At 21.1% G+C, this 19,556-nt stretch overlaps 1 protein-coding gene across 1 annotated transcript; it reads left to right on the plus strand.

The window, feature by feature from the left end:
* Positions 1-473: 473 nt before the first annotated feature.
* LOC127284633 (abhydrolase domain-containing protein 2) lies at positions 474-19,352 on the plus strand. The gene is made up of 7 exons (XM_051310178.1): positions 474-1,135; positions 13,585-13,757; positions 15,693-15,860; positions 16,226-16,412; positions 16,545-16,743; positions 16,875-17,025; positions 17,840-19,352. The coding sequence occupies exons 1-7, from the start codon at positions 981-983 to the stop codon at positions 18,007-18,009; spliced, it is 1,203 nt and encodes a 400-aa protein (XP_051166135.1). The 5' UTR covers positions 474-980; the 3' UTR covers positions 18,010-19,352.
* The last annotated feature ends 204 nt before the right edge of the window (positions 19,353-19,556 follow it).

The following is a 19,556-nucleotide window of genomic DNA, read 5'->3' on the forward strand; positions in this document are numbered from 1 at the left end:
TAAACACGTATAATGGAATTTTAATTTTTCCCCCGTGAATTTAACAGTATCGTCTTAATTTTTAATTTAATAATTATTTAAATAAAATGTAAATATAAAATTAATTTTTTTTATTTATAAAAAAATGTCGGCAATAAATTTTAAACAAAGAATTCTCAAAAATTTTTATTTTCATGTAATTTATTAACAATTTTTAATCAAAATTTGAATTTAAATGCGAGTTCTAGTTTCAAACGCGGTAATGTTTAAAAATAAAATTTGTAATTTATAAATGCAAAAAACACTAAATACTTTCCAATATATAAATTACGATGTTTTGCTTAATAAGTATTAAAATTGTAAAAATTTACGTACAAATAATTATTCTATTGTTTTTATTTTAAAGTAAAAGTCTAGTCGAGAAAATATTCTAAATAGAACTCTTTTTTTTTTTCCTAAAAAGTGAGGTTAGATTTATCTTTATACATTCGCGCCATTCTGTCTCGGTTTTCATTCTGTTCTCAGAACTCGGGGAGTTCGTGTCGGATATTAAACTATACTTTAATTTTTCCTGTATATAGATGAATTAATTCATTCTAATGAATATTTATAACGAAAGTGTTATTGAAAGACTGAATAAGAAAACAATTGAATGTAAAGGTGCTTTTTCTTCTTTACATGGCCGTGAAGGGAAAAGAAACAAATTACCTCATGGATCTGATTACTGCAGATTCTCTACTGATTTCTCTGAAATTTGTGTAATTTTCAAAACTCATAAATTAAAAAACTTACACCCCGCCCAGCGGTTAACCGGCGTTGATTTTTTTAAGTTTGTCAAAGTTTTATAATTGAAATTAAAATAAAAAAACATTTAAATCCAAAGTGTTAAATTAGTGATCATTGTTCGCAAATATATATATATATCCTTCATGTTTAAAGCTAAATATCCAAAATACACATCCCTTTGTGTCTATACTAAAAAGTGAAACGAGTTTAACAAAATGTCAACAGCTCTTCTTGCTGTTTTTGCCGTGATTCTTTGTATTTTATTCAGAATTTTAAATGTTAATAGTGCAGCACAAAAACCAGCATTAATATGTAAGGATCAAACATTTCTCACAACAGTTTTAAAAATTGCTCCTGTTATCACTGAACCGTAAGTATATTATATTTTATTGACTGGTTAAAAACATAACAAATATAATAGGGATTTTTTTCATAGGTGTTCAATTATTTTTATTTTTTATTTAATTTACTAATGTAATGAAAGTTAATTTTTTTGATTCATAATTGAAATGTAGAAAGTTCGTTGAACTTTTGAAAATGACTAATACATAGATTTCATCTCAAAATTGAAAAAATCTATTATATCTTCTAGGTTAGACTATCTTTCTCTCTCTTTCTCTCAAATACCTACAGAGATTTCTGCTTGTTAAAGGAGAGATCGTATTACGTATAATATTTCTAACATTTAGCAGTTTTAATAGTAATAATAATATTTTTCTTCTTTTGATGAAATTATTTTTTATTGATTAAAAATAAAAAAATGGCAAAAAAAAATTTGCTTTTTATGATGCAATCGTTTAAAATACGAAAATGTTACGTTGTCGACTTTTAAGATAAAGTTTTATCTTTATTGTTTCTTATTTAACATGAATCATTCAAAATTTGTCATTTTTAATAAATTCATATTTTACATATCCACAAAATATAATATAATATGATTTGAAACTTAAAATTGAAGAAAGTTGAAAAAAAAATTAAATTTTATTTTATGGTTGCAAAATTTTGAATTTCATTTAAACTCTTCATGTAATTAGCAAATTATATATCCTAACGAACTTTAAAGAGCTTATAATATTTATATTTTAAATCCTTACTATTTTAAAAAATGAAAAAAGAATTTACTTTCTAAAAATATTTTCTATGTAAAATAATAACAACAAGAAAGTTGCAATTCAAATATTTAGATAAAAATTCCATGGAAATTAGATGATTTACTTTTTTTTTAATTTTTACATTTTCTTAATTTATTTTTAGTTTATATTCTTAACGAGCTACAATAAAGTAAAGTAGATGCAAATTTTCGCTAAGCGAAATTCACTTACGTAAATATAGTTTCTAGAAAAAGATTTTATGAATCTATTTCCCTTAAGATAATTATAAAAGTAGAACTATTTTCATCTACAATAACAATATTTGCTCTATATATATATATAATATAGAATGAACATTTGTATTTACTTTTTGAAATATTCTCAGAAAATTTTCAAAACATTTTTTTGTCTACAAATTCTGTAATTTTTTTTAGTTAATATACAATCTATTTTAATAAATAAACAATAATTTATTAAATAATTTATTTAATACATCTATTTTAATTACTAATTAAATAAATTATTTAATTATAAATATAAAAATTGAAATAAAAATGAAAATCAATATTTTATTATAATTTATTAGTTTAAAAAAATTAAAATAAAAATATTTTTAATATTTAATCTACTGTCTTCTTTCACGTTTCATTGATGACCAAATGTCTAAGAAGAAATTTGTTAGGTCAGCGGAAATGGTTCATTTAATAACAAAACTTTTATCCCCTTCTCAATATTCATTTAATTAATTTTTGACACTTTCAAAATTAATCTACCTAAAAAAAAGTGATAACGTATTTTATTTAAATATAAAATTTTTTTTTTTAAATTTTTCTAAATGAATTAAAAATTTGGAATTTGATTTCTTAAATATTGAATATTGTAAGCATATAATAATAAAATAAGCAAACAAGTTTCCATTTCAAATTTAATGAATCATTTAATAAAACACAATTCTCTTATAGCTTTAGTTTACTTTATGACTCAATGATATTTAAAAATTAATAATTTTTTTTCAAGGATACAACTATTAATTATTTAAAAAAATTTTGACTAAAAAAGTAGTTGAAATACAATTTTTTTATGTACATAGAAATTTGTAATATTATATATATATATAATTCCATTTTACTATTATGTTTATTTAAAATAAGGACTCAAAGTTTATGTATATGTATATATAGCTCAGCATCATTAGATAATTATAAGCTATTAAAAACTTTCAACTGTGTTAGAAAATATGCCAGACCGAGTATAATAAAAAGTAAAAGAATGCATCGAAGAGCGGAAGATTATACAAAGTAGTGACCTGCATAACAATTCGATTAGCTTGCATTCAATCTCTGATCACATCAGACGATATTAAGGACACGTCCTTTACTTTCAGTTACTTATATACATATTATACTTTCTTTGCTTAATTAATATATACAAAATTTTCGCAAATTTTTAGGTATTTAAATTTAATTTTTTTTTCATTTTTAGGTTATGGGTATTTTTAGCTTTTTTTAAAAATCGATAAATTGCATATTATACCTCTTTTTATTTTGAATTTATAATTTTTTAAAAAAATTAATTTTCAACGTAAATTAAAAAATATTGAACAATAAAAAATATTTATAGTACTATTTTTAAAATATTGATCTCTTTAACACATCTTTAAATTTATATATAAATCGACTTTATTATTACTCAACTTATGTTAATTTTAATTTTTATAGAGGATTTTTTTAACAATACTTATATTTTTACCTCAGGATAATATGTTACTTTTTTTAATTTATTTGGGTTTTTTTTATTTTACTTTATTTAACATTATACAATTTTTAATGAGATATTTGCCTTGATATTTTTTCAAAATAAATGAAAAAAAAACACTAACATAATATTTTTAAAAAAATTTACTCAATTTTTGTCCAAATTACGCAACGTTTATGATCAACAATTAGAAATTAATTTTTATTTAACACGGAAAATTATATAATAATAAAATGCTTGGTCTGTCTTTCTGTCCTAATTTGAAGTTGGTCTTTTCTGATTTCACGTGTTTTTTTGAATAGTAATCTTATGACGTGTCAAATTTTGACAATTCTTTTTCTCATTTTTGCCAAACTTGTATAATTGTGTTTCCAAATTTCGGAATAAGTTTCTTTAAAAATTCCAAATTCGAAAATTCAATTCACGAAGCTGAAGTACACAACGTTTACCAACGAAATTTTTTTTAAACTTGTATATTGATTCAAAAATTGTATACAAATACAAAAAATTTATGATGAGAAAAAAGATGCGCCAGGAAATTTCGTACAAGATAGTAATTTGAAAAAAATTTATTTTTAAAAATTAATTTTTAAGGTACCAGGGGCCAACGAATACCTATTAAATATTAATTATAAAAACACAGGCCTCGAATCAACTTAAAGACACAAAAAGTCGTTTTAGTCGATTTATATTCCAAAAAAAGTGGATTTGTTTTTTATTTCAACAAAAATATTTTACAAATTTTTAAATAAAAAATTTTTTGTTTTAATAATAATCCTTTTCGAAGGGTTAAAGTTGAAATTTTTAGAAATAATTAAATTTCAAAAGATATTGTTAATTTTCAAACAATTATTAAATTTTACAGAACTAAAAATAATTTATCAAACAATTTTTTGGAAAACATTTTTTAAATTTAATTGAACTTTAAAAGATTTAAAATTGAGATTTTTGAAATTAATTGAAACTTTAAGTGTTTTGTAATTAAAATTTTAGATGATTTCACTAAAAATTTATTAGAAAATGCGGACAAAATACAATAATTTGAAAATCATTTTTAATTGAAAAATGGTTTCAGATAGTTGAATTTTCAAAGAATATTATTAAAATAGTTAAAAATAATTGAATTTCCTTAGAGTTATAATTGAAATTATTAAATTTCAAAAAAAAAAAATTTTCGATGGAAAATTTTAGAAATAATTAAATTTTAGATGCTTTTAGATTCAAATTATTGAAAATTCAATTAATTTTGAATTCAAATTTTTGAGAATAATTAAATTTTATTTGATTTTAAATTTTGAAAATAATTGAATTTCAGTTCATTTTGAATTGAAAATTTTGGGAAATAATTGAATTTTAATTGAAATTTTGGATAATAATTTAATTCAAGTTCATTTTTGATTGAAAATTTGGATAATTAATTTTGAATAGAAATTTTAGAAAATAATTGAATTTTATTTTATTTCAAACTGAAAACTTGGTAAATAATTAAATTTTAAATTAAAAATTTTGGATAATTATTGGATTTTTAATTGATTTTGAATTAAAATTTCGGGTAATAATTGAATTTTAGTTTATTTTGAATTGAAATTTTTAAAAAATAATTCAATTTTATTGTGATATTTTTTTTTTAAATTATAAACAATTGTTAAATTTCATAAAAATTTTAATTGAAAAATAATTTTGATATAATTGAATTTGTGATGTATTTCATTAAAATTATTAAAAATAATTAATTTAGTGAAGAATCATTTTAGTTCAAAATTTGTTAAATAATTGAATTGAAGAAGATCTGAAGAAGTTCTACATTTTATACTACAAAAATGTATTTTATTTACATTTTTTTTCCAATTTAAAAAAAAATGTCGCATTTTATTAAAATAAGTCGATAAAAGTCGTATTTTTGAAAAAAGTCGGAAAAAGTCGTATAATCCGAGGCCTGTAAACATATAATTTTCATTATTATCATTTAATATGTAATAATATTCTAAGAAATTAAATTATTATTGATAATATTAATCTTGAATTTCTTTATAACAAACAATTAAATAGTCAATTTGGCGCGCTTGAGCGCGTTTAATTTTACTAGTTATAAAATAGTTTAATTAAAAAAAAATATTTTTTTATAATTTGTTGATTAATAAATAAAAAATTTTATTTCAGGAAAAAATTTATAAAATTTTTTCATATGAAAAAATTATTTTTTTAAAAATTGTTTATCATAAACGTTGCGTACTTCTTATCGTTAGAAAAAGAAGTATTTTTCTATATATGCAAATTATTATTTTTTTTCTAATGAAATTTTAGTAGGTAACGTTGCTTCAAATAACAATTTTTAAAAGAAAATAATTTTTAGGCAAAACATAACGTAACATTATAAATACTTAAACATTATAAATTATTTATGAATTGAATTATTTTTATTATTATTAATATGATTATTACTTATTGTTATTATTATTTTTATTTTTAGTTTTATTTAAAAAAACAAGGAGGGGGTCCTTTATGTTTATTTCATAAACATTATGCTTCCTCATTGTTTGAAGCAAAAAATTCGCTTCCTCGTGAAGGAAGCAATGAATTTGTCCAATTCAATTGATTGATTTAAAAAATTTCGAGTTAAAAATGTTTTAAATTAATTAAATTTTTTGAAAAATAAAGAAAATTTTAATTAATTTTGAGTGTAACATAAACTTTATATATACGAATCGATTCGTTTTAATGCAGGGAATAAAATTATTTCATATATAAACATGAATTTAAATAAACACATCATTTTTTAGCTAAAATGAGAATTTTTGATTTTTTAACTTTCATTAATTCTTTAAATTTCAATCAAATCTATACTTTATATATATCAATCGATTCATCTTGACATAAAGAAGACGATTATATTATATATTACCTTAAACTTTTCGATTTAAAAATTTTTTCAATTAAAAAAAAATTTTTGTAAAAAAGATGATAAAATTTTTTTTTTGGGGTATTTTTAAAAATCCTCTCGTCATTTTTGAGAGATTAATGTGTTAAATAAGCCTACCAAATTTTATCCAAATCCATTAAAACCTGTTAAAGATATCGTGTTCACAAAAACGATCCACACACACATACACACACACACACATACACACACACACACACACACACACACACACACACACACACACACACATACATACATCCGGACAATTGATCAAGATCTCATATAACATGTTTCTATATAGAGGAAAATTTGTTTTCACCATTTTTAAAAATTTTATAAACCAAAGGACTACATAGCTTCCTCCACGAGGAAGCAAAAAATGAAAAAATTTCAATATCGCAATTTTTCCAACGACTAAAAATTGATATTAAAATTGTTTATTAAGTAGATCTTAAATATCTTTAAAAAAAAATCTGTTTTTAAATAATAAAAAAAAAATTCCTATATTGGAATCTCACGAAAAAATAAAGAATTTCAGTTAAAATTTAAAGAAATTTTTAAAATAATATCAAAAATTACGAGATGTTGCACAAAAAATCTTTTTCTTAATATATAATTGAATTCACAAAAAAAAATAATAATTCGGAAAATTGTAAAGCAATCGAATCTTACAATAAATAAATTTAAAAGTATTGAAATTTTAACTGATAACTGAAATTCTTGTAATTAAATTTAGAAATGATATAATTGAATTTTTAATGAATTGAATATTTTTTTAATTACAAAAAGTATGAGCCAAAAGTTTTAAACGTTCAAATGAAGGAAATTTTTTTTTGCAACTTCTTTAAGTACGAATTTTATTACAAAATATTATTTTTAAATATCTAAAAAGTAATTATTAATTTAATAATTGTTTAATTTACTGTTTTATTTTACATTGCAATCATAATTTTTAATAATTTATAGATATAGAAAAAAATATTTTGTTCAGTTGAACGTTCAGAACTTTTGGCTCATCAAAAAGTATCTGCCTCTTGGTCTAAATTAAAAAAAAAAAAAATTTTTTAAGTCAATTTCAATTTTCCTATAATTGAACTTTTTAAATAATTTATTTCTATTGTCAATGAAGTAATATAATTCTAATTAATTTTTTTGAACATTTATTTGAAATTATATCTTAAATTTTTTTTTTAATAATAAAGAGAAAATATCAATTTTTTCCGTACATTTTTATTGAATAATTTTGAAAAATGTATTTTTAAAAAACTAATTATTAGTTATTACATATTATTGTTTATGATAATTTATTTTTCATGACTCAACTTTTTGAAATGTTGATGACACCATAGTAGAAGAGTGTTCTTTTGAATATTTAATCATTTATTAGTAAATCGATAATCTCTTTTGTTCAATTACAGGGAAGAGTAATAATTTGATTAATTAGTCACAGTTCAATAAAGATAAAAATAGTTTTAAATATAGATATTTCCCGTCTCTTGAAAAATCTAGGAAAACCGTTTCATTCAAGTGTCAATTTATAATTTATTTATTTTTTTTTTTATAATTTTAGTTGAGAGATCAATTTTTTAAAATTTTACTTTTTTAAAATAAATCACCTTGAAATATACTTATAAATAGAGAGTACTCTTTTAAAAAGAAAATTAGGAATTAGAAGAAATTTTAAAGGAATTGAATTTTAGCAGGAAGTATAATAAATCGATAAATGTTATCTCAATAATTATTTCCGGGGGACTAAAGTAAAAAATTTTTTTTTTTAAAAGAATTAGTTTTATTGTACAGTTATATAAAAATTGATTACGTTAGTATTGACTGAAATTCGTTTTTTTTTATTAAAAAAAAATTTTCCAAGTTTTATACCATTTATAAATATTTTTATTTATTTTAAACGAATATTATTATTATTATCATCATCTTATTAATTTCGATAATGAAAGTAGGTTACTTTGCAAAAATAATCATTATAGATAAAATATTTATAAAAGAATATTAAATTAGGATAAGTCAATATTTCCGTGAACTATAAATTGAAATTAAATTCCCGTGAAGAATAAATTTTTAAAATTTTGAGTAAACAGTTTTTTTTTGTTTGAAATGATAAAATCCCATATTTTGATATACATAATAATGTATTAATAGAAACTTTTTGTAAATATAAAAAAAAAACAAATAGGTATTAATTTTAATAATTTTTTTACTCCGTTTTTACTTTTTACATAACCTTAAATATGATAAATAAATATTTCAAAATATTCCCAAAAAGAATCAGATTTATTTTTTAGAAAATATATATTGTGATCAAAACAGTAATATTTACCTTTACTTGGAAAAACAAATTTTAATTCCTAGAAAGTTATAAGAAAATATTTATTAATTATTACACAGCCACACAAAAAAAATTTGGTTCTGACCTAGAGGTCTCACTATGTCTACCTTATGTTTTTGGGGTCGCTGAATCCAAATCCAAGGTCCATTTAACCCTATCAGATCAGGGTTTTGACATAACCTCAAAAAACCAATATGGCGAACACCTTTTGAAAAAATTCATCGGATTTGCTTGAAACTCGTTACTCGGGGGTTTTCAGGGTCGCTGAATCCGATTCCGATGTCTATTTACCCCATTCAAATCAGATTTTTATCTTACCTCAAAACATGATTTTATTTTTGTATTGATTTAACTAAGGTTGTGAGATTTTTAGAGTATGATATAGTATTCGTAATCAATGTCCAGAAAAACTCTTAGATACCAAGTTTCAAAAAAATAGGAATTTTTTTTTTTAATTTACGAAGCTGAAGTACGCAACGTTTATATAAACGATTTTTAAAGAAATAATTTTTTAAAATGAAAAATTCTATAATTTTTTGCCTAAAAAATTTTTTTTTATAATTTGTTGATTAATGAAAACTATAAAAAACATTGTTTAGGCAAAAAATTATAGAATTTTTCATTTTAAAAAATTATTTCTTTAAAAATCTTTTATATAAACGTTGCGTACTTCAGCTTCGTTAAAATTTGTGCAAAATATTGATTCGTCGTATTGAATTTTTTGAAAACTAACACCAAATTCGGATTCAGCGACCTTAAAAACCCCCGAGTAACAAGTTTCAAGCGAATCTGATGAGTTTAAAAAAAAACAAAAAAAAAAAAAACGTCCGCCATATTGGATCCGCCATTTTGAATTTTGAAAAACTGACATCAAATTCGTAATCAGCGACATCGAAAACCCCCGAGTAACAAGTTTCAAGCGAATCCGATGAATTTTTCCAAAAGGTGTCCGCCATATTGGTTTTTTAAGGTTATGTCAAAACCCTGATCTGATGCGGGGTTAAATGGACTTCGGATTCGGATTCAGCGACCCCAAAAACATAAGGTAGACATAGTGAGACCCCCAGGTCAGAAACAAAATTTTTTTTTGTATGGCTATGTTATTATAGATTATAGATGAAAAAAAGTTAGGTTATGAATAAAATATTTAATTAATATAAACTATTACAAAATACTACTAATAAAAAATTTAAAAAATTTTAATTTATATTTATAACTGTATATAGTTTTGGATAATGCGTAAAAGACAGAATCGATTTCTTTAATGGAGTTTCGTGAATTTTCAAGTTAGAGCTTTAAATGTGAAGGGGTTTTACATATACATATATACATGTGTGTGTGTGTGTGTGTGTTTGCAATACTTTGCGTGTAAGTAATTTGTGAATAAAGTACAAGTTCTTATGCCTGAATAGAAGTAGCAAATAGGCAGTCAAGTGTAAGGATTGATCAACTTTACTGACCTAGACCTTGACGAAAACGAGTTTTCTTTGATTATTCTTGCTTATAAGAACACGTGGTTTTAGTCTCTAAAAAAAATGCCTTATGAGATATTATGTACTTTCATGAAATTAACTATTACAATATAACAGGAAAGAAAATTAAATTTTCAGAAAAAAATTTTTCTCACGAAATTATCGTCTCTTTTTATTTTATTAGAATATAATTATTTGAATTAGCCGCATCAAGTTCAATTTTATGAAAATTTTTTAATAATCCGTTAATTTACATTTTTAATTGCAAAAACTCATTTGTCGAATGTTTTGAAATTTTACTTAATTTTCTTATACATTCATTATTAAACGATTGAGAATAATTATAATTTTTTTTTTAATTTCCTATTCTGTACAGTGGAAGAAAATATATAAGAAATTTACAAAAAGTAAAAATTTTAGTAAGTTACAATTCGTGGAAAACGTGATGAAAAAAAAATTGGTATAACAAAATGCTAAATGAAAGAAAAGAATTATTAAAAATTATATTTGCGAAGATCGTAAATATTGGAAAAACAAAATTTGAAATATTTACTAAAATTTCTGCTATATTTATTGAAATTTCTTAAATATTTTTTTTTCAGTGTATATGAAAACTGTAAAAAAAAACTCAGAACTTCAATAAAAAAAAATAAAAGTAAAATATGGTAATAAAAAAATTTCAATACAAAAATTAAAATAATTTTTTTATTTGAGTCAAATTATTTTTTCACTTTAAACCAAAAAGATTTGCAAAAAAAAAAATGTAATATTCGTTCAAGGCATTAAATTTAAAGAATTAAGAAATATTATTTTATTTTTTTTCATTTATTTAACATTATTTTTATTTTATAAGTAAAATTATAAAATTTTTTTATATCATTTTTAGTCTAAAGAATTTTTTTACACTCTCTGAAATTTGAATTAGTAAAAATGTTAACTATATTAGTGACTGATTTTTTGCTATGAAATAATTAAATTTTACTAATGATTTAGTGAACAGTTCTTTTCTTTTGCTAATTTATTAGTAAAATTTAATTAATTTATAAAAAAAAGTCAGTCACTAATTCAAATTAAGTAATATTTTATATTTCTATTGATTTAGAATTTAGAAAGTGTAAAAAATTCTTTTTTACTACTTAAAAACAAATTTTTGTAAATAAAAAAAATCATACGATGATTTTTATCAACCCTGAATAAAAAAAAAAATACTTGGAAACAAATTTTTTAAAACTAAAAAAATTTGATTTTAATATAATAAATCATTTCTTTAAAAATTCACTGAACGTTAATATATTATAGATAACTAGCAAAATTAAACGCGCTCAAACGCGCCAAATTGACTATTTAATTGTTTGTTATAAAGAAATTAAAGATTAATATTATCAATAATAATTTAATTTATTAGAATATTATTACATATTAAATGATAATAATGAAAATTATATGTTTACAGGACTCGGATTATACGATATTTTCCGACTTTTTTCAAAAATACGACTTTTATCAACTTATTTTAATAAAATTCGACATTTTTTTTACATTTGAAAAGAAAATATAAATAAAATACATTTTTTTAGTATAAAATGTAGATCTTCTTCAGATCTTCTTCAATTCAATTATTTAACAAATTTTCAACTAAAATGATTCTTCACTAAATTAATTATTTTTAATAATTTTAATGAAATACATCACAAATTCAATTATATCAAAATTATTTTTCAATTAAAATTTTTATGAAATTTAACAATTGTTTATAATTTAAAAAAAAAATATCACAATAAAATTGAATTATTTTTTAAAAATTTCAATTCAAAATAAACTAAAATTCAATTATTACCCGAAATTTTAATTCAAAATCAATTAAAAATCCAATAATTATCCAAAATTTTCAATTTAAAATTTAATTATTTACCAAGTTTTCAGTTTGAAATGAAATAAAATTCAATTATTTTCTAAAATTTCTATTCAAAATTAATTATCCAAATTTTCAATCAAAAATGAACTTGAATTAAATTATTATCCAAAATTTCAATTAAAATTCAATTATTTCCCAAAATTTTCAATTCAAAATGAACTGAAATTCAATTATTTTCCAAATTTAAAATCAAATAAAATTTAATTATTCTCAAAAATTTGAATTCAAAATTAATTGAATTTTCAATAATTTGAATTTAAAAGCATCTAAAATTTAATTATTTCTAAAATTTTCCATCGAAAATTTTTTTTTGAAATTTAATAATTTCAATTATAACTCTAAGGAAATTCAATTATTTTTAACTATTTTAATAATATTCTTTGAAAATTCAACTATCTGAAACCATTTTTCAATTAAAAATGATTTTCAAATTATTGTATTTTGTCCGCATTTTCTAATAAATTTTTAGTGAAATCATCTAAAATTTTAATTACAAAACACTTAAAGTTTCAATTAATTTCAAAAATCTCAATTTTAAATCTTTGAAAATTCAATTAAATTTAAAAAATGTTTTCCAAAAAATGTTTGATAAATTATTTTTAGTTCTGTGAAATTTAACAATTGTTTGAAAACTAACAATATCTTTTGAAATTTAATTATTTCTAAAAATTTCAACTTTAACCCTTCGAAAAGGATTATTATTAAAAAAAAAATTTTATTTAAAAATCTGTAAAACATTTTTGTTAAAATAAAAAACAAATCCACTTTTTTTTGGAATATAAATCGACTAAAACGACTTTTTGTGTCTTTAAGTTGATTCGAGGCCTGTGTTTTTATAATTAATATTTAATAGGTATTCGTTGGCCCCTGGTACCTTAAAAATTAATTTTTTTCAAATCAAATCAATATACAACTTTAAAAAAAATTTTGTTGGTAAACGTTGTGTACTTCAGCTTCGTGAATTGAATTTTTGAATTTGGAATTTTAAAGAAACTTATTCCGAAATTTGGAAACACAATTATACAACTTTGGCAAAAATGAGAAAAAGAATTGTCAAAATTTGACACGTCATAAGATTACTATTCAAAAAAACACGTGAAATCAGAAAAGGCCAACTTTAAGTTAGGACAGAAGGACAGACCAAGCATTTTGTTATTTAAAAATTATAAATTGTATAATTAAATTAAATTGTAAGACATTATTATTTTGAAAGAAAAGTCAATATATATATATATATATATATATATATATATATATAATTATTTAGATTATATAAATATTATTGTAAAAAAAAACTAAAATAATGTCATGTATTTTTGCAGTTATAAACCAACCAGATTATGGGGGTTCAGTGGTCACGTGCAAACAATTGTTCATAGTATAATTGGAAGAGTGCGATGTCCGTGGCCTATAGGAGAACGAGTTTACATTGGTTTACCAGATGAAACTACACTTACCTATGACCTCTACGAGCCATTAACTACCGGTCATGAAGGTACAATAAAAAATGTGAAACAAAAAATTTTTTTTCAATCTTTATATTTCACAATTTAAAAAAATAGTGATTAATTCGTATTTTTTCAAAATTATTCAAATTTCATCGGAGAATTTAATTTTTACATTTTTTTGTTTTAATTATATTTTTACTTTGAAAAAATACCTCAATATTTATTTATTTATTTTTTAAATGTAGGTAAAGTACTAATTATACTAAAAAATAAAATTGTAAAAATAATAAAATAAATTTTAATTTTTTAATTTTGTTTTCTCCAATAGGGATTTATTTATTTATTTATTTTGAAATATAGGTAAAGTACTAAATATACTAAAAAAATAAAATTGTAAAAATAATGAAATATGTAATTTTAATTTTTTTATTTTATTTTCACCAATAGGGAAAGTTTGTTTTCCTTGGATAAGATTTATAGCGAACAAACATTATTTAGCAAATAGTTTAACATTTTTTATATGTATATTTTTACAAATATTGTAATTTGTTTCATAAAAAAGAATATTTTTTTTATTTTAAATTTCAATTTTTTCGAAAACGAAAAATCACAATTATTTCTACTTTTTTATTAAAATATGTACTTTATATACAATTATTATGAATTTCTTTTTCAAAGTAGAATAATTTCTATAAAGAAAAATTGTTAAAAAATTACAATTTTCGAAAATATGGCAAAAATAAAAATTTTTTCACAAAAGAAAAATTTGGGATTAATTTAAAATTTTTAATGAAATATATAATTTATGTAGATAAATCGATTCGTTTTGTATCGAGAAATTTTATTTATTAGGTTGCATTTTAAATAAAAAATTTTTTTTATGAAAAACTGTACTTTTTGAAAAAAATGTGAAATTTTTTTCAGTATTTCTAAAAATCTCTATTAAATTTTATTAAAAAACTTATACACTTATATACTTTTTTTTTTCTTTTGTAAAGTCTTTTTTAGCAAAAGAATTCTTTACTGATTATTTTATCAACATTGTGACTACTGTGTTTGCATACTATTCACATTAAAAAAAAAAAAAAATGTTTCTTGATATACATTCAGATATCGATTAATTTTTTTTCCTTTTCATTTAACGTTTCTAATTGTAAATTGCCTGCAATTGTATATTGAAAGCCTAAGATAATTTCATTATTTTCTTTATTTTTGTTTATTTTATTGAGTACTTTCATATTTTACATTTGTAACATATTTTCTATAGTTTGTATAGATATTTTTAGTCCATAATTAAGTGATCGCAGAAAATATTTCATAGCTTAAAGTGTACAGCTTTTTCACAATTATTTTTTCAACATTTTTTTTAAACAAGATTCATTTTCACTTTTATAGTTTACAATTAGACTTGTCGAGTTTTTTTTTTTTTTTTTTTTTTAATTAAATTATTTTAATTTTCAAAATATTGGAACAGAATATCAAAAATTGTTTCTTATAAAATATTTTATTGGCGGATAATACAAAATACTTATAATTCATTATAATTAACATATACACAGTACTATTTGTTTTTTACACGATAAAACAAATTTTTGTTCTCAAATATGAAAAATTATAAATTTTTACGATTCTTGTGAATTTGATTTAAAAAATTTTTTAAAAAAGAACTACAAAAATATTTTTTTTTTTTAAATATCTATTTTACTAAAGTTGAGAATTTTTCTTATCTAAGAATTAGTTTTTACTTATTTACATAATAGTAATAGTTGATAATAAATGTTTAATAATAATAAAAGTATATTATTACACTGGAAAACAAAATTTTTTTTGATAATTATTTTTCTTTTAAAAATTCGTTTATAATATCTAATATTTGCAAATAAATAAATAAAATATTTATTATCTAATTAAATTAATGGTGATTTGAAAATAACTAAAGTCGAATATATATTTTAATCGCTTAAAATATTTCTTTGTTTCAGATGACGTGACAATTGCAATTTGTCCAGGAATAGGAAATAGTTCAGAAAGTGTCTACATACGAACATTTGTACACTTTGTTCAATGTCATGGTTATAGATGCGCTGTACTTAATCATGTCGGTGCTCTCTCTAGTGTAAAAGTTACTGCACCCAGAATATTTACATATGGTAAATAAATATTTTCACGTTTTTAAATTATTTAAACATTGAAGTAGAAAATTTATTGAATTTTCCAATTTAATATTATTACCCTTATGAAAAATAATTACTGGCATAACTACTAGAAACTCTAGTAATTTTTTCGCAAGATGTGATTTTTTAGTAAAAAAAAAAAAAAAATTATTTCTTTAATTTCATTGAAATTATAATTTGGCGAAAAAATTACTAAAATTTTCTGTAATTATTTTTCATAAGGTTAATAAATCAAAAAATTAAAAATTATTAAATGAAAAATATTAATAATTAAGTAATTAAATTATTAAATTGTAATAATTAAATTATTTTGATTACAACGTTAATTATTTACGTTTCAGGTCACACTGATGATTATCATGTAATGCTTCAGGACTTAATAGAAAAACATTCGGAAACAAAAATAGTTTGTATAGGATTTAGCTTAGGAGGAAATTTAGTAACCAAATACATGGGAGAGAGAGGCTCTAATAAAATGTCACATATCATTGGTGGCATTTCCGTTTGTCAGGGTTACAATGCCATTGAGTAAGTAATCAAGAATTTAAAATGATTTAAATTTTTTTTTGATTAATTCTACAAAAAAAAAAAATATTCAGAAGAAATAGTTTTTAATATAATGATAATTGTATAATTAAAAATTTGTTTTCCTTTTTGCAGAGGTTCAAAATTTTTATTAAATTGGCAAAATTTTAGACGTTTTTATCTGTACGTCATGACGGAATCTGTTAAAAATATCATACTGAAACATAAACATGTTCTTCTATCCGAAGAGGTTAAGCAGAGGCATGGTTTAATTGAGAAAGATATCGTATCAGCCGCAACATTACCAGAATTAGATGAAGCCTATACGAGAAAGGTTTGTGATTTTTTTTTTCCCCAATTTTTAATAGCCAAAATGATTTTTGAAATTTTTACAATACATTTTTGGCAAAAATTATTTCATAAAATTTTCTCTATTTAATTTGGAATTAATTATTATTTCTACAGGTGCACAATTTTAGATCTGTGAAAGATCTTTACAAATGGAGTAGTTCTGCATTTTATCTTGACAATATTGCAACACCAATGGTGTTCATTAATGCTGTCGATGATCCAATTGTTCCTGAATTGTTGCTAAATCCTATTAAAGATTTTGCTGGTAAGATGAAAATTGATTCTTAATTTAATAATAATTTAAGGGGACACGTAAAAATTTTAAACGCAAAATTAAAATTTTTTAAATTACCTTACAGAAAATAAAAAAGAACAACTTTTTTCTTTATGAATTTTTCTTCTAAGTCTAATATTTTTGTTAATAAATAAAAAAATTTCTTTTTCAAATTTAATTAATTTTTCAAACATAACTCATCGTATCTCCGATAATTATTAATTAATTTGATTCAAATTGAATATATTCAAGTATTAGTCTACTAAAGCCAATGAAATCCTAAAAAAAAAAGTTAAAAACACTTTTATTGTTTAATTATTTTTAATTGAAAATTGAGTTCTGTTTAAAAAATTATTAACTGAGTTATAGATTTTTAAAAAAATTTTCTTTATTATATTTTTAAATAATCAATATTGTCAGAAAATTAATTGACACTCCTAAACAGCATAAATTTCAATAGGTTGAAATTGCACTGGTCTCTCCCCTTAAGTCAAAAAAAACTAATTTGATGAAAAAAAAAAATAATCAAATTTAATTTGAAAAAATCGAATTTTTTTTTTTTATTTAAAATAACATGATTTTTGTCAACCCCTGTTTTGTGTATAAATTTAGTTTGTCCGAGATATCGCGAGTTGAAGTGAAAAAATTAATTAAATTTTACTTTTTCAAAAATTTTTTTTTAATATTTCAAAAGGGGTAAGAGTTTGGAAATTTGTTTTTTAAGAAAAAAAGAAAAGTTTTCTAATCGCAAGCATTTTATGTTATTTGAATTTAAAAAATGAAACCATAATTTTCCAAATTCCAGCTAGACATCCAAGTTCCTTGTATGTGGAGTTGGCACATGGTGGTCATTTGGGATTTTACGAAGGCGGTCTTCTTTATCCAAATCCAATAACCTGGTTGGATCGAACACTTGTTTCTCTTGTTGGAGCTCTGACATTAGCAAACGCCGACAGAGAATTGAAAACTTCTTAACTGTATAGTTAATATTTATTCAACCAAATTAAATTTTCCAATTTATGGGGAAAACATCAGGTAAAATCTATAAATGCTCTAGCGCTTAAGCGACTCGAGTTGAGATTTCTCTGCGAAAGTGACTGAAATTGAAAAAAAAAAATAGTGCTACGGTTAGTTACTAGAGTCTAGAGAAGGATAGAGATCTTAAAAGAATGAATTTTAACAAAATTAAAAGTAAACGTTTTATTTTTACTTTATCGCACTTTCATATACAAAAAAAAAAAAATATTTATATTTGTAATTAAAATGAAATTTTTTCTTTCTATTTTGAATTAATAAGATCTCTATTTGGGTAAATTTGTTTCTAAAAGAAGGCATTGTCACGCGAGAATTGTATATTAATGAATATACAAAACACTCATATATATGTAATTCTGCTCAATGCAGCACATATTTTTGCAAACTATAAAAAAATTAAATTTACAGGAAAATAATTTTTACAGAGTTGTTATCGTGACTCGACATCTGTGGAACGGAATCGTGTCGCTTAAAAAAAAAAAAAAAAAAGAAAGAAAGAAAAAAAGCAAGGTCTTGTTAGGGTTTTTGTATTTGTAGCCATTTTATTTCATATATGCCATGAATTATTATTGAAATTTATTTAAATAGTTAAGTAATAATGAGTTTATTTTGTTACCAAAAGATATAGATAATTTAATTTCATACAATTTGATTTTGCTTTAAAAAAGAAAATAAAAATTCTATTTTCAAAAATTATTATTTCTACATCGAAAAAAGATTCAGCGAATGTTAATCTATCTAGGAATCTACTTTGGTAGTGACTTAGATAAATTGATTTTTCTACAAAAAAAAAGTCATGTGATCCTTGTATACTGTATAAGTAGAAAAAGGAATAGGAATGCTAGTTTATTGAAAAAAAAAAAAAAAAAAAACGGTGCGTTTATACATATTTTATAATGGTAAGACAAAACTTCCTTCTAAATAAGAAAAAAAACTAATAGTATTTATTTTAATTAGAATTAACGTATGTGATGTTTATATTATCTCGCCTCAGCGCTGTTTGATGACGCGCAATTTGATTATATCAATATTTAAGTAAACTCGTTGACACTTAGGGATTTTTTATTCATCTAGATGATATACTCGGATATTTACAGTATTAAAAAGAAAATTACAAGAGCAATTTAAAATAGGGGGCCAAGAGTGTGAAACTTTTGAAAAAAAAAGAATTTTCAAACACAAAAAAAAATTATATTTCTTTCATTCGAAATCGATTTATTTTTTAAAGATTAATAAATACTTTCTGATTTATTTTTTTTTCTTTTATTAATTTAATTAATTAATCTGTGTCGTATAAATTTAAAAATCAAAATGCACTTTAATGGAAGTATTTTTACCTTAACGATAAGGAATTAATTTTAAAGATACATTTTTGGATTATTAACTAAAAATTTTTAAAATTCGAAATTTTTCTCTTTTTTTAATTTGTAATATATTATTTTAAAACAAAATTTATTCTTTCGTAAAATTTAATAATACAATAAAAA

The sequence above is a fragment of the Leptopilina boulardi genome, unplaced genomic scaffold (assembly GCF_019393585.1).
Source record: "Leptopilina boulardi isolate dan_hultmark-lab unplaced genomic scaffold, ZJU_Lbou_2.1 LbouV2_121, whole genome shotgun sequence".
NCBI classification, from domain to species: Eukaryota; Metazoa; Arthropoda; class Insecta; order Hymenoptera; family Figitidae; genus Leptopilina; species Leptopilina boulardi.

Excerpts from the sequence above, each read along its gene's own strand:
- LOC127284633 (XM_051310178.1), top strand. The coding sequence starts at position 981 with ATGTCAACAGCTCTTCTTGCTGTTTTTGCCGTGATTCTTTGTATTTTA. Across the intron at positions 13,758-15,692 it reads ATTAACTACCGGTCATGAAG|ATGACGTGACAATTGCAATT; the intron begins GTACAATAAAAA and ends TCTTTGTTTCAG. Across the intron at positions 16,744-16,874 it reads ATGAAGCCTATACGAGAAAG|GTGCACAATTTTAGATCTGT; the intron begins GTTTGTGATTTT and ends TTATTTCTACAG.